Source organism: Loxodonta africana, chromosome 14, assembly GCF_030014295.1.
Source record: "Loxodonta africana isolate mLoxAfr1 chromosome 14, mLoxAfr1.hap2, whole genome shotgun sequence".
NCBI classification, from domain to species: Eukaryota; Metazoa; Chordata; class Mammalia; order Proboscidea; family Elephantidae; genus Loxodonta; species Loxodonta africana.
The window spans coordinates 57,170,583-57,195,845 of NC_087355.1; the positions used below are offsets into that span (position 1 = coordinate 57,170,583).

General features: G+C 34.7%; 1 protein-coding gene across 13 annotated transcripts in view; it reads left to right on the forward strand.

Moving 5' to 3' along the window:
- OXR1 (oxidation resistance 1) overlaps nt 1–25,263 on the forward strand; it is a 149,280-nt gene that overhangs the window by 100,248 nt on the left and 23,769 nt on the right. For 11 of the 13 annotated variants that reach the window (XM_064267998.1, XM_023545939.2, XM_023545941.2 and 8 more), the window contains 4 exons: nt 5,654–5,838; nt 8,974–9,740; nt 15,646–15,814; nt 21,747–21,909. In XM_064267998.1, coding sequence (XP_064124068.1) covers nt 5,654–5,838; nt 8,974–9,740; nt 15,646–15,814; nt 21,747–21,909 — 1,284 coding nt within the window. Of the gene's footprint in view, nt 1–5,653; nt 5,839–8,973; nt 9,741–15,645; nt 15,815–21,746; nt 21,910–22,014; nt 24,348–25,263 lie in introns of those variants that run through there. The other 2 variants (XM_010588448.3, XM_003408430.4) reach the window with 2 other exon arrangements.

Below are 25,263 nucleotides of genomic sequence, written 5' to 3' on the forward strand. Positions count from 1 at the left end.
GACTACTGTATCATATGATATTGACTTCAAAAGTCACACATGATAATCATTACTTTGTAATCGTAATTCATAAATTACTAGTATTTGTAACGCAGACCTTTAATTCTATAAATTTTCCCTTAAGTACTGCTTTAGCTTTATTACAAATATCGATGCGCTGTGCTTTGATTTTCATTCATTCAAAACCCTTTCTAATTTCTCCCTTCACCCATAAAATATTTGAGTGTTTTAGTTTCCAAATATTTGAGGATTTTTTCAGATACCTGTCCGGTGATTTGTAATTTGATTCCATGTGGCCAGAGAACGTGCTCACTACTATTTGAGTGCTTAATTTATTGAAATTTGTTTTATGGTCCAGAATACAACCTATCTTGATAAACGTTACCTGTGCACTTGAGGAGAATGTATATTCTGCTGTTGTAGAGTGGAGTATTCTCTAGATGTCAGTTAAGTCAAGTTGGATGATAGTTGTTCTGTACCCCTACTGATTTCATATCAATTTTGTTTTATCTATTTTTGACAGAAGGCTGTTAAAATCTCCCACTATCATTACGAATTTGTTTCTACTTTCATTTCTCTAAGTTTTTACTTGATGTACTTTGAAACTGCTGTTAGACCCAAAAAACATTTAGGATTGTTATGTCCTCTTGATTAATTGATTTGTCGTTATGAAAGACCCTCTTTATTCCTGGTAATATTCTTTGGTCTGAAATCTACCGTAACAGTTACTAATATAGTTGCTTTCTCTTTTTCTTGATTAGTGTTAATGTGTTTTTCCCCCTATTCTTTTTCTTTTAATCCTTCTGTGTCTTTATATTCAAAGTGAGTTCCTTGTAGGCAACATGTACTTGGATCTTGCTTCTTTAGATAATTTTTGCTTTTACTGTGTTTATTGACATGGCTAGGTATAACTCTACCATCTTGCTATTTGTTCCATCTGTTCTTTTTCTGTTTTTATGCCTTTTTTTTACACTGAGTATTTTTTATGATTTCATATTATGGCCTTTGTTGGCTTATCAGCATTAACACTTTGTTATTTTAGTGATTGTTTTAGGATTTATAGCATTTATCTTTAATAAATCATAGTCTCACTTCAGTATTATACCACTTCACGTATAAGAACTTTATGGTAGTATATTTTAATTTTCCCTTCCCAGATTTTATGATATTGTTATACCTTTTACTTCTACAAATGTTATAATCTCCAAAATACATTGTTATCATTTTTTCTTTAAACAAAATCTCTTCCCCCATCTCCAACAATGGGTGGGAGAGGGATGCTGGTGAGGAGTGAGCTTCTTGGATCAGGTGGACACTTGAGACTATGTTGGCATCTCCACCCTGGAGGGGAGATGAGAAGGGTAGAGGGGGTTAGAAGCTGGCAAAATGGACATGAAAAGAGAGAGTGGAGGGAGAGAGCGGGCTGTCTCATTAGGGGGAGAGCAATAGGGAGTATGTAGCAAGGTGTATATCAGTTTTTGTGTGAGAGACTGACTTGATTTGTAAACTTTCACTTAAAGCACAATAAAAATTAAAAAAAAAAAACAACTCCTCCCCCTTTTTTTTATTGTGGTAAATATATAGGTAACAAAACATTTGCCATTTAAACAATCTTTACATGTACAGTTCAGTGACATTAATTATGTTCATCAGGTTAGAACTGACAGTAACACTAAAGAGAAAATGTTGCTTAAAGTTTCTGAAGACCATGCAGATGAAGGAGGTACTTGAATTTCTCGAGATTTTTTTGAAACTGATTTTATGTGGAAATAATGTTTCTCATGGTCAACTCTTGATTTATGGAGAATGGCATCTGACAGAATACCTCAAAAAACCCTGGCTATATAGAGTCCTCGATTATCAAGGGGAGGAAAGGAAGCAAGGGTACACAAGTGCATCTTTTCAGTAGTGGAGCAGAGGAGTGGATTCCTGAAAAGTAACGTTAGGACATTGATTACTCTGATGTTAAGTTGTAGGGCTTCAAGCCCATTCTAATCCAGGAAGTAGAAGCATAATTTTGAGAGGCTTTTCAAATGACTTACATAGTTACACTACTAAAATTATAGCATTAATAATGTATATAGAGAGTTAAAAAGATTATCATTATATCTGGGCCTTCTCAGTAATTGTTACTAGGTACTTTCGAGTTGATACATAACTAGTAATCGTAGCCTTTGTGAAACTCTTCCAAAGTAATATATAATAAGTAATGCTAGGGTAACGAACCAATGAACCAGTATCTGTTTCTTGGATTATCGCTGGTAATGTTCCCTACAACATACCTCTTCTTGACATGAGTTGGCATGTGCTCCAGAAATATAAACTAATGTAGATGTATATGAATCTAATTAAAATATTAAGAAGATGAATAGTTTGGCTTATATAAAGTTATTCCTTATTTAGGTGGTCCATGATCTGGACTAAAAGAGGTACTATTCAGAATTTCAGATCGATTCTATTTCCCTCGCCAAAATGTGTGCACGCATGCATCAACACACACACACACACACACACACACAGTCATTCTCTCTGATCTTGTATGCAGTTACTATAAATGATAAACATTTTTTATCATCTTGAATATCTACAATACCTTTTCTCACTTGTGAACAGATGACCATTTTTGGTAGAATTTTTTCTTTTCCTTTCTACTTGATCATTTAAAAGGTTAGTGTCTGTAATAGCTTATGTCTTATGTTCTTAAAATTAAGTATATCTGTCACACAACTTTTGCTAATTTGACTTCTTACAGCTATACAACCTATTGAAAGCAATTACATGAATCGGCTGTGCAACCCTACTCTTATTCAATACAATAACTCCATGCTGCATAAGGAATAGTCCCCCTTTGCCTCTCCCTCCTGCCCCTGGTAACCACAAAAAAATTTTTTTTTTTATATGTTTGCCTGTTATTATCTTTTGATATAAGCGAAGTCATATTTGTCCTTTTGTGATTGACTTATTTCATTGAGTATAATCTCTTTAAGCTCCATCCATGTTGTAACATGCAAGACTTCATTTCTCTTTCTGGCTGAGTAGCATTCCATTGTAGTATGTACAACATTTTGTTTATCTATTCATCCATTGATGATCATTTAGGTTGTTTCCACCTTTTGGCTATTGTGAATAACACTGCAGTGAACATTGGTGTACATATGTCTGTTTGCATCACTGTTTTCAAGTTCCTTGGGTATATTCCTAGCAGTAGAATCCCTGGGTCATATGGTAGTTCTTGGAGCCCTAGTGACACAGTGGTTAAACACTTGGCTGATAAACAAAAGGTTGGTGGTACAAAACTACCAGCCACTCCGTGGGAGAAAGATGTGGCAGTCTGCTTCTGTAAAGATTACAGCCTTGGAAACACTATGGGGCAGTTCCGCTCTGTCCTATAGGGTCTCCTTTAGCCAGAATTGACTCAATGGTGGGTTTAAGGTAGCTGTTTTTTAGTTTTTTGAAGAACCGCTATATTGTTCTTCATGATGGCTGTATACATTTTGCATTCTCACGAGCAATAGACAAGGTCACAGATTTCCCCACATCCTTGACAACATTTGCTATTTTCTTTTTTTTTTAGCCATCCTGACACTGCTTATGTAGAACCAAACACTTCACAGGATTTGGTTTCTTAGTTTGGAGGTTTAGGGTCATGATTTCATGGGACATCCCAATTAATTGGTCTAATACTGTGTTTAGTGCTTCTGTTCTGTCTCCTAGTTTATTGCATAGTGTCTGGGGTCTTAAAAGCTTACAAACAGCCATCAGGGTACAACAATTGATCTTTATTGACCTGGAGGAACAGAGGAAGAAGGAGAGTCAGGTATACAAATAAGAAATGGAATATGTGACTAATTGCCTCCATGAAAAACTCCTTCCTTTGCTACAAGATCAGAAGAACTGGATGATGCCCAGCTACCATTACTCAGTGTTTTGATCAAAGATCCTATAGAAGAATTCTATCAAAAGGAAGAAAATATAGAACAGAATTTCAAATTCTCATGGACTCCAGAGTTCTGGAGCCATGGAGACTGCATTAACCCTGAAACCACTGCTAAAACCAAACCAAAAATGTCCCCTGAAGCCTTCTTAAAATGAAACAGTAATTTAGCTTAACTGATAAAGAATGCCTGCCTTGAGCATTGTGCTCTTTTAAGAACTATCTATACGGAATCCAATTGACAACAGCAACTTGAAAGATAGTAACCTCAGGGGGGCAATAAGTTTATGTTTATAGGGGAGAAACAATTCGGTAAAGGAGGGTGAGAATGGTTACACAACTTGAAGAATGTAATCAATATCCTGAGCTGTACATGTAGAAGTTGTTGAATTGATGTATGTTCTGCTGTGTATTGTCATCAACAACAAAAAATAAATTGTGAAGAGATATCCCCAATTAAGAAAATAAGTTAGGTAAATTTATAGAGCATAATGTAGACTTGGAAGGAGGGTGTGATACCAAATTAAGCAGGATTTAATTTTTTCCTTAATAGCTTCAGAAAAAGGACAGCACAATTTCAAAGTAACTATTTGGTCCATTTTAAGAGTCCTGCCTACTTTTAATATTTACACTTACAGACTACAGTGGAATGGGAGCCACAAAATGGGATGAAGGAATGTTTGGCACTTGATTCGGAGAGACTGTAGTTTGTGGTGTGAATGGGGAGGGGTTATAGTCAGAAGCACAGACTCCCTGGCATTTGAATCCTCAACTACTTACTAGCTGTGTCACTTACCATGGAAAATACTACAATTTCCCTAGCCTCTCTCTGCCTTAGTTTTCCCATCTATAAGCTGGAGGTAATACTCATCTCAGAGCTGTGACTGCCGAGATCAAGAACAGCAGTAGTGGATGTAAAGCATGATACGTAAGAATCAATAAATATTAGCTAATATTAGTGGGATTGGCTATCTGTGGACCTTAGTTTGCTCATTTGTAAAATAAGAGGGTCAGACTGTTAGGATTTGTTTCTCTGTGAGCATGTATTTAAAATTTCACAACTTTTCATGGTGAAATTCAAAACGATAATCGTGTACCTTAGAGATCATCCAACCAATCTTCCAAATTTTACAGATGAAGAAATTGAGGCCGGAGGCTTTGCTTGCTCAAGGGCACATGGTAGGGTAATAGCAGAATCAACTGAAAGTGGAAACTTTTTATTTATTTGTGTTTTGTATTTTAGATCTTTTAAAGGTATAGTCTTTTCCTTTTGTGATAGATTCAGTTATCAGTACATTTATTGAGCCTTTATACATGAAACTATACTTGCATATAGTGAGGAACAACACATTATACAAATTTATGTAAAAACGTGGCCTTTGCCTTGCAGGACTTTACAATCCCTTCATATCTTACTGAAGTTATTTTCGAAGTACAACTCAGTATTTTACTGAGGCTGCAAATTTGAATTCCAGACTTGATGTTTTTAGGACAAATATGATATTCTTTGTACTCTGCCTCAGCTAAAGAGGAGAATTTACTGAAGAAATTTGGGTTTTAATTAAAAACATATTCATGAGAGTATCATAGTGCTCGAATGTACTACTTTTGTATATATTTAGTGGCCTGACATCAGAAGAAAGTTAGTGAAGGTAGCTGAAATACTTTTTGAAAATTTAAACTTTGAAGATTAAACACTATTTTCTTTTTTCACCTTAGGGCACCGTCAGTGGTGTGCTGCTAGTTACACCAAATAATATAATGTTCGATCCACATAAAACTGACCCCTTGGTTCAAGAAAATGGCTGTGAGGAATATGGCATCATGTGTCCAATGGAAGAGGTGATGTCAGCTGCAATGTACAGAGAAATTTTGGATAGCAAAATAAAGGAATCCCTACCCATGTAAGAGTGGTATTTATGCTCATTTGCAATTTTATTTCATCTAGATAATTGACCCTGGTCTAATGCTCTTAAATATTCTTTATTAGTATTACTAGAGCTACTTTTCATTTTACCAGTTCTAAAACAAAAGTATATGTAGTATTTAAAAGATTATTCTTAATATGCCTAGAATAGTTAAGAGTTGTTTTAGATTTGTATTTGTATATTTGGCCAGAGAACCAGATATTTGAAAAGGAACCTATAGAACTCATTTAATTCACCATTTACCAGCCCTTTTTATCCCCACACACCATCCAAATTCTAAATTACCTCTATGAGTGTCATCGTCAAGGGTAGTTTTCAAATTTTCCTTGGAAGTGCTTGAAGAGTTTGGTATGAGATTTGGGGGAGGCCACTTGAGCAAAGACCTGACATTGCTATACCCAGAGCAACTTGGTTTTATTTATTGATTTATATATTTGCACTCTTCTCCAACAGAGAAGTAAAAGCTATAGGGGAAAATAACAGAAGTTATATGAATGTAAGAACTCACCTTTGGAATATACTGATCAGGGAATTTGTGTGATGCTGATAGAGGAGGTGTGAGATTGCATGTCAGACACAACTTGAAAGTAATATGACTGACCAAAGTAATGACCAGAGAGAAAAAGGAGGAATGAGAAATAAAAGGAGCAGAGATGGAAGCTAGGTGTATAAAAAAAGGTATCAGGACAAGTAGAAGGGAAGAAAATTGATGTGTATAGAAATGAATCCCCCCATCCCTCCATACATGACCTTGTCAGCAGTGTAGAAACTGGCTTTACTTTAATAATGATGTTATTAATGTAAATGATGGTGGCTGTTTGTTTTTAAACTCTTAAGGGCTAGAACTACGTACAAAGGAAAAGAGCACGTTATTTTTTGTTTCTGAGGCAGACTACTACATGAGTTGTTAGTATACCTGTGCTAGACTAAAATCCCTTATTCAGACAGTCTCCATTATGCCTTACACCCAAAAGAGATTATTTTGGGTTGGTAAACTGATCTTTAGAGGTACAAATGATTCCTAAGAAGTGTCATTAATCCCTACTTTTTATAGGTCATCATGTCCTCTTCAGCAGATTTCGGATTATTAGGTGTGAGAGGAATGAATTATTGGGAGGAATGAAGATTAGATTAAAAGAGGAAGATGCATATGTACGTGTGTGTATGTGTATGTATATATGTATGTAGATATATATGTATATGTGTGTATGTATATGTATACACACACACAAATTTAGTCTTCAAGAGCTAGTTTAAAAACAAATAGCCACCGTCATTATCCCTGCGGGCTATAAATATCATTATCAGTTAAAGTAAAGCCAGTTTCTAAACTGCTGACAAAGTCATGTATGGAGGGATAGGGGGATTCATATCTATTGCATATCAATTTTCATCCTTTCTACTTCCTTCCTTCCTATTTATTTTTTCTTACCTACCTACCTGCCTGTCTGTCTAATCCATCTAGTGTTTGGTGAGATTCACTCTCCACTGTTCCACTTTCCCATTGTACTGTGATACTTTGGGGTTCTCTTACTCGGAGACATCTATAAGTATTCTGCATGGATACTCTAGAACTCCTCTTGCAAATCACTGTGTTATCATTTAGATTGTTGCCTGGAAAGACCACCAAATACTTTTTTTAATTCCTTAAAAAGATATATCTTTGAATCTTGCCTTATCAGTTGATAAAAACAAATACTTGGCACTAAATCAAATAAATAAAGCAAGTGATTTTGCTGAGTGATGTCATGTATGGCTAAAATAAGTTATGAGATTTGATTGGTTTTCTTTCATATTGCTTGGAAGGTTAGCTTCAGAGGTATTGTCCTGCTACTGTATTGAACAGTAGCAGCATCTTTGGCATAAATTAGTTTTTAACCTTTCAGTATGTTAACTCTGAAGGGTAAAACACTTATCAAAATAAATAACCTTCTTTTTAGGTTTGCTGACTGTATCTCTTACTTTAGGGTCTTAGGAAGAAAATCTGTTGGATACAGCTTCTCAAAACTTTCCCCAAGTTCCAAGATCCTATGCATGCAGTTTGAGTGAACCACCAGTAGATGACACTATTGGCATGTTTAATAGCATAAATCAGATGCCAGTGTTTCTTAAAACGAATCAGATTCACATGAGCCAGAGATAAGAATGAGACTCCAACTAATTATTTTTTAAAAAATTAATTTTACTTATCCTAGTTATAAAAATTATACATCCTTGTAATAGGAAATTTGAAAAATACCATAATTAGAACAAGAGGAAAAGAGTTACCTACCTTCACCATCCAGAAACGGCCAGTTATTCTTGGATTGTCTTACTTTCCAGTCTTTCTTTACTAAGCATGTTTTTACATGGTTCATATTGCATAGGCATAAATATTATTACTTTTTTCCCACTAAGAACTCATAGAATTTCCATTTGTCACAAACTATTTGCAAGCATCATTTTAAATTGTTGACTTATATAGTATGGATGTTTGCATTACCTCTTTTCAGAACTTAAACTATCTAACTTTTGACTATTAGTGCTTAAATGTAAAGTGCCATTAAACATGGAAATCTAGATCCAGTTATGACCCAGCTTAAACTCTTTGGCTGAACAAGCTCTCTTAGTACTGTTACTAAGAGTTGTTGTTAGTAGTTTGGAGAGTTCTCCTATTAAGTACTTTGCTCCAGTTCCATTCACTTTGGTTTCAAGCATTGCATTTGAACCATATATTTTAATCTTTCTTTGCATGCAAGTAAGCACTGTGTAGCCAGCATTTTTTTTTTTTTTAGGAAATTTAAATAAAACTTTTACCTCAGCTTATTATTTATAATCAATTAATGAATAAATTTTAGTTAGATTATAGCTTCACTCAGAACTTACTTCATCCAATTCTCTGCAGGTAGAATACCTACAAGAAAATCTTACAGGGCTATTTTCCAGATCTCATGCAATCGATGCAGACCATTTGGTCTATATGACTAGTCAGGCTTTTGTTGCAGTGTTAAGAGATGTGCGCTATATCCCTTTAGAAAAGCTTTTTTAATAAATTTAGTTTTATTAAGTTTGTGGAAAATGAAATGCTATAATTTTAAAAGTCTAATAAATTTTATTTTTGTTTACTGACAGAGAGATAGAACAGTTATCAGTAAGAGACTTCTGCCATTTAAAGAAAACGACAAGAAGTAACCCTGAGGAAATAGACTCAAGAGTCCGTGAGGTAGGAAATGATAGTGCCAGCACTGCCCCCCGAAGCACTGAGGAATCTTTTTCTGAAGATGTGTTCACAGAATCAGAGCTCTCTCCTATACGAGAGGAGCTGATCTCCTCAGTAGAGCCACAGCAAGATCAGACTTCTGGGGCATCGTCAGAATCTGTGCAAACTGTCAGTCAGACTGGAACAGAATGTGTGGCAGTCATATCAGAGTCTGAGAGTATCCCTGGTCACTTAAAATTCAACAATGGACATTCTACAAATGAAGTTGGGACTCCATCTCATCAAAGTGACGTAAATAATGTTGAAATGGCCATAAAGGAAGGAGATCAGGTTACAGATAAAGGTCAAGAGATACCAGGTCCTAAAGAGCAAAGCACAAATATAAAAGGTAATGGAGACCAGAATTTTCTTCTTGCTGATAGTTCACTACACCAGGGAGATAGTGAAAAAGAAAGTATGCCTTATGCGGAAGTAACAGAGTTTAAACAAAAGCAAACTGTCAACAAAGGAAAACTGGCAAAGGAGCAAAACCGGGACTCAGAGACAGAGGTAGAAGAGCTGCGCAAACTCTGGAAAACCCATACTATGCAACAAACTAAACAACAAAGGGATAATATTCAACAAGTGTCACAAAAAGAAATTAAACATAAAATACCAGCTGCTGATGGACATGTAGAAGGTAAGTGTTAAAGAGTATATGAAGGAAGCTCATCCTATTGCATATTATTTCATTTCTCACTGACTGAAAACCTGCTGTATGTTAGGCCACTCTGTAATCAAGTGGCCCTTAACTGGTGTGTTACCATGGATACGTATATTTAGTCTCTGGGTCTACTGCCTTTTCCTTGCTTGTCCCACATTACACATGTTGAGCACCTTTTCTACCATGTTTGTTCCCCATTCACTGTATTTTATCATTAAACAATTTGTTTCTTGAAAGTACGTACGAGTTCGGTAATACCTTTGATTTTTCACTTTCTCTTTTAGTTTTTGGTATGTTACCTCATGAAGTCTTTTTTCATTTTATATATATAATAGCTTAATTGTGCTGTTCTAATTGCCAAACTTGTATTTGTAGTACATTTGAATCCCATCTGTTTTTAAAAGTGTAATTACACATAAAAATCAATTTCGGAAATTCTTCGAAATGTCCAAAAGTTCTGTCATCTCCCATGAAATGTTTTTCTTTTAACACAACACTCAGGATTAAAAAAAACACCATTTTCTCTTTCATTTTTTTGTGTACTATTTAATTATGAAAATTACAATAATAGTCTTTGATTTCTAATATGCATTGCTTCTGCTTGGTACATTATGGGTTAAGTGGGGTATAACTTGGGTAGTATTTCTGAGGTTACTTCTGCTGGAATACTGATTCCAGATTAATCCAATTTACATTATTATGGAAAATTTCAAATATATACATAAGTAGAAAGAAGAGTGTAATGAATTACAGATAATAATTTTTTTATCATAATCATAACAGCATTGTTAACATCTAAAATAGTGGTTCTCAAACTTTTTCAATTTCTAAAAATGATCAAGGATCCCACAGAACTTTTATTTATGGTATTGTGTATTGAGATTTTACTCTTTTAGTAATATAAAGCTAAGAATTTTTTTCTAAACATACAAGTACACAGTTCATTACCTGTCAGAGAAGTGATATCTCATCACACATCATGTAACCACTGCTGTACTCTAACAAAACAAAGAGAATGAAAAAAGCAAGTAATTATTATTTAGACAAGTCAACTAAGGTATTATGGATTTATACCTGACTTAATTAAAATGTGTGTCAAGATGAAAAGTTTATCAACGATTAGCTTTCATTACTTTTATTAAGTCATCTAATTATTCAGTGACAAATTACTGATGAAATACTAGATTTTAATTTAGTAAAGAACTCTTTTCAAGTTTCTGCTCATTCATATCTCCTCTGAAACTTTCTCAAACATAAACTTTTCAGTTTTTTCATTGCCTGTCATGTATATTTTTAAAAATTTTATGTTCCCTTTCTAGACTGTAAGGTCCTTGATAGTGGAAACCATTTTTTATCTGTAAGTGTCTAGCAGGGGACCTGGGTCTGTTCTTGAACAAAATGTTTATTTACTCAGACACACTTCTCGATTTTCTTCCTTCCTCACTTGTTACTTTTTCTCAACTCCTTTGCTGGTTTTTATGCAGTTTTATACTGGTAAGGACCTTCTCCTTAATCTCTTAATAATGGCGTACCCTACAGCTTAGAATTTTTTTCTATTCTTTATTCTCCGCTCTCACTACGCTCTCTTTGTTTTACTCTACTTCAATTACATTGCCCACCTTTACTTTTTTTTGACTATGCCAGGCATGCTCCCTGTTCATGAAATGTCCTCTCCTCAGACAAATGCTGGGCTAACTACCATACTGCTTTCATGTCTTTCTTAAATAATCTTAACTTCTCAATGAGGCTTACTCAGAAGCCCCTTATTTAATAGTGCAAATTGTCCTCCCTTGCATTTCTGCAGGCAGTTTCGATACCTCTCACACTGCTATTTTTTATAGCACTATCACCTTCTAATACTTTGTATTCTTTAAATTTATCACGTTTGTAGTTTTTTTTTTTCCTTTCCACAATGTATGAGCTCCAAAAACAAGCATCTTTTTCTCTTTCATGTATTAATATATTACTAGTACCTGGAACAGAGCCTGGTTGATAGTAGGTGCTCATTAGATACTTGTTGAATGAATGAATCATTAACGTATGACCATCAAGAAAGCCAAGGTCAGCATTCAGAAGAAAATCAGTTGTCAGGAAGTCAATTCTGACTCATGACAACCCCATCTGTGTCACAGTGAAACTGGGTTCCATTATATTTATATAATAACATTTACCTATCAATATAAATGAGGCCCTGGTGGTACAGTGATTAAGAGCTCAAGCTGCTAACCAAAACATTGGCAGTTTGAATCCACCAGCCACTCCTTGGAAACCCTATGGGACAGTTCTATTCTGCCCTGTAGGGTGGCTATGAGCTGGAATCGACTTGATGGCAATGGGTTTGGTTTTTTGGTTTTATCTATATCTGTATGTTGATAACAAATTTATTTCAAATGATCATTAAAGAAGGCTCTACGGATCAACTACTTCAGTAGCAGTCCTCACTAGTATAAAACTGTATAAAAACCAGCAAAGGAGTTAAGAAAAAGTAACAAGTGAGGAAGGAAGAAAATCGAAAAGTGTGTCTGAGTAAATAAACATTTCGTTCAAGAACAGACCCAGGTCCTCTACTAGACACCTACAGATAAAAATCCAATGGCTGATTTTTTGGAAGTAGATCTCCAGGCCTTTCTTCCCACGTGCCTCTGGGTAGACTGGAACCACCCACCTGTTAGTTAGCAGCTGAGCATGTTAACCACACCAGTCAGGGACTCCAGAGCAGCACGAGCGTTAGCGTTATTGTGGTTCCAATGAGATACAGATAGCAGCAATACATAAACTGATTGCCATACTCTAGGTTTAGGTTTGCCTCAGAATGCTTTTTCTGTAGCAACATTGTATAGCTCATAAAAGCAGTGCAGTTTTATAGAATTCTCACCCTACCTACTTCAGAGTCAGAATTTTCTGCAGTTTTTATACCAAATCACATGTCACTCTGAGTATTGAAATTCGGAACAACTTAGTCATAAATTTCAACTAACTGCTACTGAAGTAATTGATCCGTAGGGCCTTCTTTAATGATTATTTGAAATAAATTTGTTATCAACATATAAATATAGGTAAAACCAAAAAACCAAACCCTTTGCCATCAAGTCGATTCCAGCTCATAGCCATCCTACAGGACAGAATAGAACTGTCCCATAGGGTTTCCAGAGAGTGGCTGGTGGATTGGAACTGCCGATGTTTTGGTTAGCAGCTTGAGCTCTTAATTACTGTACCACCAGGCCCTCATTTATATAGATAGGTAGATGTTATTATAATATATTCAAATCATAGTGCTTATCACTTTCAGATTTCCATGTTTTAAATTCTAAAATAATATAATACTGTATGCAAATGTGGTGTAATTTTATATTGAAGGCAAAATGTAAAGCTGTTCAAAACAGCAGTTTCACGACTATGAAAGTATGGGATTCTTGCAAAGAGCTGTTTTAGAACTAAGGATCAATGTTCTTACCGCACCTCTCTGCAAAAAGAATTTCTTGTAAAGTGAGTAAGACACATGTTACCATGGTACCACAAAATGGACATTTTACTGTATGGACTTTCTCCATTATTAATATTCTTTAAAATTTTGCTTGGGATTTTTTTTTTCCTTCCTTATGAGATTAAAAAATCAATAAAAGGCATTATGTTGTATAGCAGGGTAGTTTGGTGCAGAGGGCTATAAAATACTTGATCTGGCACTTCCACTTTTCATAACTGTGGATCGTCAGCAGTTTAATTAACCCATCTGAGCCTCAGTTTCTTCATTCTTCTTCTGTAAAATGAAAATTATGACACCTTTATTATTCACTTTACAGAATTGTAAGCAGTTTTTAAAGTGAAATAATTTATTAAATGAATTAAAATTCATTAAAGTAAGCCAATAATTATTATATATTAAATAAGCAGATTAAGAATATTGTCAGACATCGAGAAGCTTTCTGATTTACACTTAATTACATTCTCTATATTCAGAAATGTGTTAGGAGCAGAGTTGTCCCAGTAGGAAGGTTATTTTCAGCCCCTAAGTTTCCTTGAGAGGATGTATTTGTTTTTCTTATAGGTCGTGAGTGTGTAATTTTGATGTTATTTGTATATATCTGTGTATATATATTTATTTTTACATAAAATCAGAAAATCAGTGTTGTGTCCTGGTTTTTTGACTTAATATTTTTTTATAAACCTTTTCCCACATCTTTATAGCACTTTGAAAACATGGTTTTTAATGGCCCTATAATCAGCTGCTAACCGAAAGGTAGGCAGTTCAAACGCACTAGCTGCTTTGCAGGAGAAAGATGTGGCAGTTTCCTTCTGTAAAGATTAAAAAGATTACAGCCTTGGAAACCCTACGAGGCAGTTCTACTCTGCTCTATAGGGTTGCTGTGAGTTAGAATCAACTCTATGGCAGTGGGTTTTTGGTTATAATTTATTTAACCGTTCAAATTATTTCCCATTTGTGATGTTATAAAGAATGCTGAGTGAATATTCAGATATCTTTGACTGATCTGATGGTTGGTTGCCTTATACTTTGAACCCTTTGGTAAAGATAAAATAAGGGATTCTGTTTAATCGTACTTTAATTTCAGTAGGTTTTGTTGGGAAGGGGGATGTATGAAAGGGTCTGCGGAGGAAAAAAAAAAAAAAAGGAGAGGGGTCCTATTTTGACAAAATACTAAAAAAGAGAAAAAATGGTTGATGTGTTTAAATAGATATCTCTGCATTGTTAACAGTTTGGTTTCTTTTTTAAAATTAAAATTAATTTTAGGTAACCGATTAATTTTAAGTCACTTGAGATTCTATAACAGGGAAATTTTCAAAGTTTTGTGATTGGTAGTGACTTTATAATGTCATAAAACTGGAATGAAAATAAAGCTGTTGAATAAATTGTGGGAATAATGGTAAAAGCTCCCTCCTTTTACCAGATCCACATACTGGGGCTCACATAGATTATGTACCTTACACTCTTAGTACGCAGAAACAAAGCCATGACTGGTACCCAGCTCTCTCAAGTGCTCTTTCCTCCAGTTTGCCATCTTCACATGCTAATTAATGTCCCGAAAACCCCTTTGCCCTTGAGTTGATTTTGACTCATAGTGACCATACAGGAAAGAGGAGAACTGCTTCATAGGGTTTCTAAGAATTGGCTGGTGAACTTGAACTGCCGACCTTTTGGTTAGCAGCCATAGCTCTTAACCACTGTGCCACCAGGGCTCCTAATTAATGTCCAGATTCCTGAATTCAACCATATTATCAGATCCTCAGTGTACCTTATGTCAGCATCTAGGGTTGGAAGAGTTAGGAGTAATATAGGCTTACTAAACAATCCAAAAAGGTAGCTGAATCTAGTGTATTGCTGACAGTTTTATCATATATTCATATACAGATAGATGGCACAGGACCAGGCAACATTTCATTCTGTTATTCATAAGGTCACGGTGTGAGTCAGAACCGACTTGACAGGACCTAACAATGACGTATATATAGATTATGAAGTAAAAAATCTATATATAAAATCGGTACATTCTCTATTAACTTTTTAGAATGACATCTAAAAAAGTTTGCAGAAAATTTAAAGGTTTTTTTTTTTTTTTTTTTTAATATGGTTGTGACAGATCTGATTAAAAAAATTCTGAAGCTTTTTTTCCTAGTATTACCATAATTTGACTTCAGCAGGTTGGCTCTTCTGTTAAGCTTAGTCTTGCTGTATCTGGGACTTTACCTTTGATGGAAAAAAAAAAATGCAAGTTTCTTAAGAGAATTCACTGATGTGATTGCCAGTAAATTGAGTTTTATTCTGTAATTATTTGTGAGCAGTTTGGAGATAAAACATTACATAATCTAAATTATTTAAACATGTTGCAGGAGAATTAAAGAAACACCATTTGCTTCTCAATTCTAGGTTCTGCACTGTTAAAAGAAAAGAGAAGGCATCGATTACATAAATTCTTATGTCTCAGAGTTGGAAAACCAATGAGGAAAACATTTGTATCTCAAGCAAGTGCAACAATGCAACAGTATGCCCAGAGAGATAAGAAACATGAATATTGGTTTGCTGTACCACAAGAAAGGTAAAAAAAAAAAAAAAAGGCAAAAAACTTAAAAGATCATTGAGATTTCTTAAATTAGAATTGTTTGTGTATCACTTTCCACCAGTGGCTGCGTACTTTTGAAACATATGGTGTATGATTAAAACCTCAAATTAAACCTATTAGAAATCATTTAGCTCCTATTGTATATATACTTGTTAACTTACCCCATTTTTAATTTTATTCACCTTTTTGGTTTGATGCAAGAAGAGTGACCATGTGCCAGTTTTAGTAGTAAAGAAACTTAGTTAAAAGATCTTAGAGCAAGATGGTTCATCAAGATATTAACTGGTATGCTTCTTCCCTTGAGGCGGTAAAGATTTATAATCCATTTTTTAAAAAATTTTCTCAAATACTTATTGAATCCCTCTTATATATGTGGCACTAAATTAGAATGTGATCTTCAAATTATTTTTGTGTACCCCCTGCACAATAAAATTTTTATCATAAGCTTAAACAGTTATATAGATGTTTTCACTGTATTGAAATTTTAAGTTAAAATTGGTGTATTCTTTTAAATATATCCAATGGAATCTAAACATCATTACAATTTTCCCTCTACCACTATCCTCTTAAAACTACTTGGATGCACTTTTCCTAATACTTAGAATTTACATCTTTTTTTTTTTTCTCATTGAACTTATATTTCCATTACATTTCCTCATAGAATTTCCTTAAAAGGTACTAAATTTTTATCCCTATTGTATTTCTTTGCAATGAATTATATATACATTTACATACACACACATATACATGCACACATGCAGGCACATACACACACATATATATATATATATGTAGAAATTACATTTATTTTTCAATTTTCTATGACTGTTGTCAAAATAGTAAAGGGTCTAAGATTTTACCCTACTTTACCCTGCTTATAAGCTAATAAAAGTTTGCTGCATGCTCCAAAAGACAGAAGAGGCCACATAAATCAGAGACTACATCAGCCTGAGATCAGAAGAGCTAGATGGTGCCCGGCTACAACCGATGACTGCCGTGACAGGTAGCATAACAAAGAACTCCTGAGGGGGCAGGAGAGCAGTGGGATGCAGATCCCAGATTCTCATAAAAAGACCAGGCTTAATGGTCTGACTGAGACTAAAAGGACCCCAGTGGTCGTGGCCCCCAGACCTTCTGTTGGCCCGTGACAGGAACCATTCCCAAAGCCAACTCTTCAGACAGGGATTGGACTGGACAATGGGTTGGAGAGGGATGCTGGTGAGGAGTGAGCTTCTTGGATCAGGTGGACACTTGAGACCATGTTGGTGTCTCCTGCCTGGAGGGGAGATGAGAGGGTAGAGGGGGTTAGAAGCTGGCAAAATGGACATGAAAAGAGAGAGTGAAAGGAGGGAGCGGGCTGTCTCATTAGGGGGAGAGCAGTTGGGAGTATGTAGCAAGGTGTATACAAGTTTTTGTGTGAGACTGATGATTTATAAATTTTCACTTAAAGCACAATAAAAATTTAAAAAAGAATGAGAAAAAAACACAAAGTTTGCTTCATGCTGGCAAAAACACAAGAATCATAGCAATAGCAGTAACCAAAATATTAGCATTTGTACGAGTTCTTTGAGGCCCCTGTTTCTACAGGGTAAAGTGAAGAAAGCCAGGTGGCACTGCTTTCTTCAAACAGATTTATATGAGCAAAGAGTAACATATGGAAGTTGAATATATAAAACATGAGTTGCATTTCAGAAGACTAACCCTAAGCTTAGGGAACCTGAATCTTTTATAATCGGCAGTAAGCTAAGCAGTCTTGCCCTTTACTCCAGAGGAGATACTATCCATACTTTTCAAGGCTGTTTCCTGTGCTAACATACTTGAAAAGGCAATGCTGAACAAAGGTACTTAGTGCCTTTGCTCACAAAAAAAAAAAACACAAGACATGCAGAAATCCAAGAGACTCATGGAAGATTGTTTCTCAACAACCACGTGGTTTTATGTGTTAACTACATTCAGAATAAAACTTTATTTCACCACTGCAATTTTTATTAATGAACAATTGATCAAAGCAACATATTATAAATTGTCATAATTCTTATACATAAAAAGTAAAATTTCGTAGGAAATGCATGTCTTAATGAGACAGATGGGCTTTTCCCCTTCGATTAGTTTATGTATCCACTGGTGAATATTATTTATTGAAAGGGTGAGATAAAATTCAGCATCAGTTCTTCCTCTCCAATTTTTCTTACAAGTACTGATAAGCTTTGTTCACATAAAAAAGTAAACGAGAGTGAAAAGCATTTTCTTATTATATTATCACTCAATTTTTTAAATTTAATCTCAAGTTTATGTTTATATTCCAAACATGTTTCTATTTACATTCCCAAAATCACTAAATCATCTTTCATCAAAAATTCTTTTCAGTGAATATCAGTGAACAACTTCATTAGGCATTCCTTCAGTTTTGTAGGAATCAGTGAATTAGAGACCACTGGTATGCAAAAGGACTTATTACCCAGTCTTTAGAGTCATTCACTTTTTTAACAACAACTTTTGATACCCTGGGAATTTTTATACTTTTAAGGCATAAACCATTGTGAAATCCTGGACTGGTGAGGATATGCCCTTCTTTCCTAAATGGAAGTACTTTTTGAAGTTGAAAACAGAGAACAGAAAATCTTTATGATATCTTCACCATACTGTTCTCAAGCAGATTAATATGAGCAAAGAGTAACATATGGAAGTTGAATATACAGAAGTTAATTCTCTTAGAAAGTCTATATATGTCACTGTGAAGACATACAGTAATAAAAGTTCCTCTCCCACTCCCAAGCTAATATACAGTAGAATGTGTGCATTCAACAAAATATGATGAGAGTAATAAAAAAGTATAGTATGTTTTGCATAATTTATGTATACCTAAAAGGGAGGAAAGAGATAATTATAATTTTACCTTGAACAGAATTCAGATTTGCCAGTGATGTGCAGATGACTACCATGAAAAGTGTAACAATATTATATCTTTAAAACTAACATAAGGATTTTAATTTTCCTTATTACTGTTAGCTTAATTTTAATTTTTACAGGAATTTCGTATTTTAACATTGTCCCTACACTTTGGCTTATGTTCATTAAAATTAACTTGATTAGGATTCTGAATTTTATGGCACACATGTGACTTAGGAAAATTGCTATTTTGACAATGACAAAGCACCTGAAAAATAAACTTTAACACCCTTTTAATAAGTTAGCTCTCGTATAAGGGATATTTTCTTTTTTTTAAAATCATTAGATTGGAAATATAATTTACAGATCTATTATTCTTGATTGGTATATTTAGCTGAGAGATTTATAATCAGTTTTCAGCTATTCATACTATAAAAGCCAATACAGATATTTGAAATATGTTCCTGACCTCAAATATGTTTATCAGTAAAGCAAACATAGGCTTTACTACAGTCAAGAAAAGATTGAAAAGAGACCGAAGAGATCTTGAAAGATTAGGTCATCTGTCCCTGAACCAATAATTCACTGTGTGTTCCTGGTATCCTCGTTTAAAAGTTTAGCATGTGCGTTTACATTCCTTTGTAAAAGTTCTATGCAATGCCCAGGTTTCAAATATGCATCTGGTAATTTGTTTATCTGTATTTTAGATTATTAGGTCATTGTGTGAGTAAGGTCAAAGTTGTGAATTCAAGTTTCCTTCCCATTACTAGGTTTTCTAAAGAGAAAAAATTACCATAGACAGCACCTGAGATAATCAAAATCATGCCAAGGAAAATCTTGATACAGCTCTCTCAGAATAACTCATCAGAACACTGCCAAATAAATTTAATGTCTTCCTGATAGCAGGCCTTTGTTATCGTTTTATATAAAACAGTATCTTTTCTATATATTTTAAGTTTTCAAGTTTTTTGTATGGCCTCACTTATGTAAAAAGACAAGAAAAGGGAAATGTATAGAGACCAAAGTTTATTAGTGGTTACCAGGGGCGGGGGGTTAACAGTGATGGAAAAATTGCATTGGTTAAGGGTAAGGCTGCTCAGCTGATTATTGTAATTACTGTCAATAAGTTGTACACCTGCAAAAAAACTGAACTGACAAAAGCTGTATGATCCAAGCCAAAAACTCGTTGCTGTCGAATCAATTCTGAAAACAATGACAAAATTAAAAAAAGCTGCTGAGGCTGCTTATGTACAACCAAATGCCTCATGGGATCTGATTCTTTGGTTTGGAGGTTTAGTGTCATGGTTTTGTAAGACATCCCAGTTAACTGGCCTAATGTATGTGTTTAGTGCTTTTGTTTTATGTCTCAGTTCGTTGCATAGTTGCCTGGGGTCTTAAAAACTTGCAAGCAGCCATATAAGGCAGGATAATTAATCTCTATTTGCCTGGAACAACAGAGAAAGAAGGAGAGTCAGGAATGGGAGGAACATATAGAATGTGTAGCTAATTGCCTCCAAGAACAACTGCCTCCTTTGCCATGAGACCAGAAGAGCTGGATGGTGCCCAGCAGCAATTACTGAACATTTTGATCAAAGATTCCATAGAAGGATCCTGAGCAAAAAAAAAAAAGGGGGGGGGGAGGGGAATATAGAACAGAATTGCAAATTTTCATAGTTTCCAGACTTTCTAGACCCTTGGGGGCTGGATGAACCCCTGGAAGTATTACCCTGAGATAATCTTTAAAACTTAAATCAAAAATATCCCCTGAGAAGGACAATACTCAATACACGGAAGGTCAGCTCAACTGGACTGGACCAAAAGCAAAGAAGTTTCTGGGATAAACTGAATGCTTCAAAGGTCAGCGGAACAAGGGCAGGGGTTTGGGGACTGTGGCTTAAGGGGACTTCTAAGTCAATTGGCAAAATAATACTATTATGAAAACATTCTGCATCCCACTTTGAAATGTGGTGTCTGGGGTCTTAAATGCTAACAAGCGGCCATCTAAGATGCATCAATTCATCTCAACCCACCTGGATCAAAAGAGAATGAAGAACACCAAGGTCACACGATAACTATGAGCCCAAGAGACAGAAAGGGCCACATGAACCTGAGACTTACATCATCCTGAGACCAGAAGAACTAGATGGTGCCCGGCCACAACCAATGACTGCCCTGACAGGGAGCACAACAGAGAACCCCTGAGGGAGCAGATCAGTGGGATGCAGACCCCAAATTCTCATAAAAAGACCAGACTTAATGGTCTGACTGAGACTAGAGGAATCCTGGCAGTCATGGTCCCCAAACCTTCTGTTGGCCCAGGACAGGAACCATTCCCTAAGACAACTCATCAGACATGGAAGGGACTGGACAATGGGTTGGAGAGAGATGCTGACGAAGAGTGAGCTACTTGTATCAGGTGGACACTTGAGACTGTGTTGGCATCTCCTGTCTGGAGGAGAGATAGGAGGGTAGAGAGGGTTAGAAACTGGCAAAATTGTCACAAAAGGAAAGACTGGAAGGGCTGACTCATTAGGGGGAGAGTAAGTGGGAGTATGGAGTAAGGTGTATATAAGCTTATATGTGACAGACTGACTTGATTTGTAAATGTTCACTTAAAGCTCAATAAAAATTATTAAAAAAAAAAAATATCCCCTGAAGTTTAGCTTAACTAGTAATTAAGGTCTGCCTTGAGCATTATGTACTTTTAAGTACTATCTATATGAGGTCAAAGTGACAACAACAACTGGAAGATTAGATAGAAACCTTGGTGGAGGGGCAGTGAGTTTATGTAAATGGGGGAGGAGGGTGAGATGGTTACACAGCTCGAAGAATGTAATCAGTGTCACTGAACTGTACATATAGAAACTTTTGAACTGGGGTATGTTTTGCTATGTATATTCTCAACAACAAAATAAAATAAATTCTTCAGGTTTTATCAAGATATTTACAAATATAAATTTTAATTCTTGCTAACAATACAGAATACTGGTCTGTTATTAACAGTCATTCACTCTAACAGGACAGACCACTTGTATGCCTTCTTTATTCAGTGGAGTCCAGAAATATATGCTGAAGATACTGGTGAATATACTAAAGAACCTGGATTTATAGTAGTAAAAAAGATTGAAGAATCTGAAACAATTGAGGATTCTTCTAATGAAGCGGCAGCCAAAGAATGGGAGGTAAGGGGAAAAAGACTAAGATTTCATTCATCTTTTTACTTTGTAGGAATTTATAGCTTTGGGGTAATGCAAGTACAAGTGATCTTTTCTCAAAAGGATAATTTTTTTTAAAAGGTTCAGGTTCCCTGTCCAGGTATATATATATATATATGTTTTTATTGAATGAATTTGAGTAATAATTTTGGTTAGTAATGTTTATCATTCTACTTTTGCTTTAAAATATAGGAAAAGCAGCCTATTGGTACTAAAAAGACTTAATGCCACTGGTTAAGCCTTTGGCTACCAACCAAAAGGTCATCAGTTTGATGCCACCAGCCGCTTCTTGGAGACTGTATGGGGGGCAGTTCTGCTCTGTCCTATAGGGTTGCTATGAGTCGGAATTGACTCGACAGCAGCGGGCTTGGTGTTTTTGGTTTTATTGTGTGTTCTTTAGGATATTTAGTTCAGGAAACAGTAACATTTTGTCAAAGAAGAAAATAATATTAATCACTATTATGCTAGTTTTCATAAAATATTTATTTCATTTCTGATGCATTTTAATTGATTCTACATGGAGGAGTTATACCAGTCATTTAACATATCCATGCAAATTGGCATTCCTTTTCTAAGTTAAGACCCAAGCACGCTCTTAATGTGGTCTTAGCAATAATAATGTTAGAGAAATTAGCTAATGCCATTTTCATGAAGCAGTAAAAATTGTATGTGCTCTTTTTTAACCCCTTTTAGATTTATCTTTTAAGATGGTGTATAAAATTGTGTATTCTTTGGCTATCTTGTCGGATTGGTAGGATGACAGTGTCTGTTTTTGGCGGTGGTTGTTGTTGCCTGGATTAATCTCTTCTTGATGCATCAAAAATACAGAGCAGATGCTAAAATGTGATAATAAATGGAATTAATTTTTGTTATCTCCATTTGTTAATATTTGTGGTTGTTTCAATGATGTGAATATATTATCTGTGTATTTAACACGTATGATGATTGAAGGTATACATGGCATGTCTTTTGTTTCATATGTGAACCTGATTTTGAATGTGTTTAATTTCATTCTGCATAGTGTATACAGCATTATTTCTACTGTAATGCTAATGAAGAAAAAAAAGGGAGAGAGATAACATTACTGAGTACTTAGAAAGTTTCAGTCTTATTTCATATTTAAACCAGCATTATTATTCTTCATACCAGTTTTATTCACAACAGCTGAAAACTGGAAGCAACTCGAATGCTCATTATCAGGAGAACGAATAAATTTTGATGTATTCATAAAATCAGCTATCATATATCACTAAAAAAATGTCTACCGGTACAGGCAGCAACATGGATGAATCTCACAGATAGTACATTCATTACTAAGAAAAGAGTATATACTGTACAAGTCCATTTACATGAAGTTCAGAACAGCAAAACTAATTCAAAGTCTGCCAGACTCGTGCTTGCTGGGGGCTCATGGAGTGCCTAAGGGGCAGGAGATAACCTTGTAGAACACTTAGTCTTAATCTGGGTGGTGGTTACATGGGTGATTACATATGTAAAAAAATGAACTGTATATTTAAGATTAATAATTTAATTAATTTTATCATTAATTAATTAGCAGTTAAATAGTCCAAGTGATCAAAGATGTGTGCCTGTACTAAAGCATTTCTTTGGTTAGACTATGCATACTACTGGTTAATAGCATATACAGGTATAGTGAATATAAGTACTTTTTCAAGAAAGTAGGTGTTAGAAAATGCAGATGGTTGTGTAACTGGAAGGAGTTTTCAGGTCACTTTGAATATTTGCTTAAATTTTATTTGTAATAGATTGGATTGGCTTAGTGTTTATATAGTTCTGTATAATCTGAAGGTTGAAGGGTCCTCATAGGACATGCTATTGCTTAAAAGATGCTCACATAAAAGATGAAATTTTACAGGATTCTTAGATGTAAATAATAATTTTATGGCAGAGCAAACATTAATTGAAATCATTTGTGTTCTTCGGAAGAGGCTCTGAAAACAATACTGAGTACTTCTTTTGTGTGACTAAATTACCTTTAGCATGTTTCTTAATGTACTAATGTTTGGAAATACATGCTCTGTGTCTTTAAACTTTAGAGCCCTTTCTTTGCATATTTGGGTACTGTGCAACCAAACTTAAGCATGGGAGAAACCCTTTCCACCCTCCCCAGCTTTGCATTCTCCACTCAGGGCTATCTTTGCAATGGATACTACCTTGTGATTAGCTCTGTGTCTTGTCAATCAAGTCTTTGTCTCTAGCAAACTGTTTTGTCACTGTAGTAGTGCTCTTGTGCTGGAAATTTATCTTTGATAGAGGAAGATGCTTTTGAAAACAGTTCTTACACGATTTGATGAAACTTAATTTGTCCAAGAAAGGATATGTCTCGTCTCTGGTATGGGAAAAAAGGGAGAAGACACCAACGAATTAATCATAAATACACTCTGGTAAACCTTAGCCAGTTATTTAAATTTATGTATTTATTAGTCTTTTTATGATGACATTATATAAAATTCTCCAATTTCTAAAAGTTTAAGCATAGAAAATATTTCTAGAACACAAAATTATATAATAATTGCAAAAATATATCTTTAAATTATTTTTGCTAGTTCCAAAATTTTCAAAAAAGGAAATGTAATAAGGGACTGCAGTTTTGTTTTGTTAAAGTGTTTTGGTTTTCCTGTTCTACACCAACAGGAAAATACCAAATCTTTATTGCTGCCTTAATGTTTTTATTTAAGCTTAATTTATAGGAAAGCATTTAGAGGTTTTTCTTCTGAAATGGAAATTTCAATTTAATTTTACTCTTTACATTTATTTTTTTTGCATATTTAAAAAAAGTCTTGTGATTTATAGATTTATGGTATGTTTATAGCTTTAATCTTTCAATAATATGAGTTTGTCTTTGCTTAAAAATAGAGTAGAACTCAGTGAATTAACTTTTATAATTATTGATTAGATCTCAAACTAAATACATTTAGAATATTGTGTATTTAAGATTGTCATTTTAGCAATCCCAGAAAAGGCTTTTCTTTTAACCTCTTTCAAAAGTTTTCAAGCAGTGCTATCTTATACAAAATATTAAAAGATATTCTAGTAAAGGAAAACCTCAGTTAACTATCTTAAGAATCCTACTTATTTTTCATTATAAACATGTGTGCATTACTTGTTACAAAATATACTTCCAAATTGCTCTTTCTGTGGTGATTCAGGGTTATATCTTGTCTTATGAATATTAATTTTATTTTTGCTGTAATTGTAAATGATTTGAATAAAGCCAGATATATAGTTAGCATCAGGAGTGACTTTGGAAAAATACCCCCCAAAACAGTGTGTCTCGCTTAATCATGTGAAAATATCAAA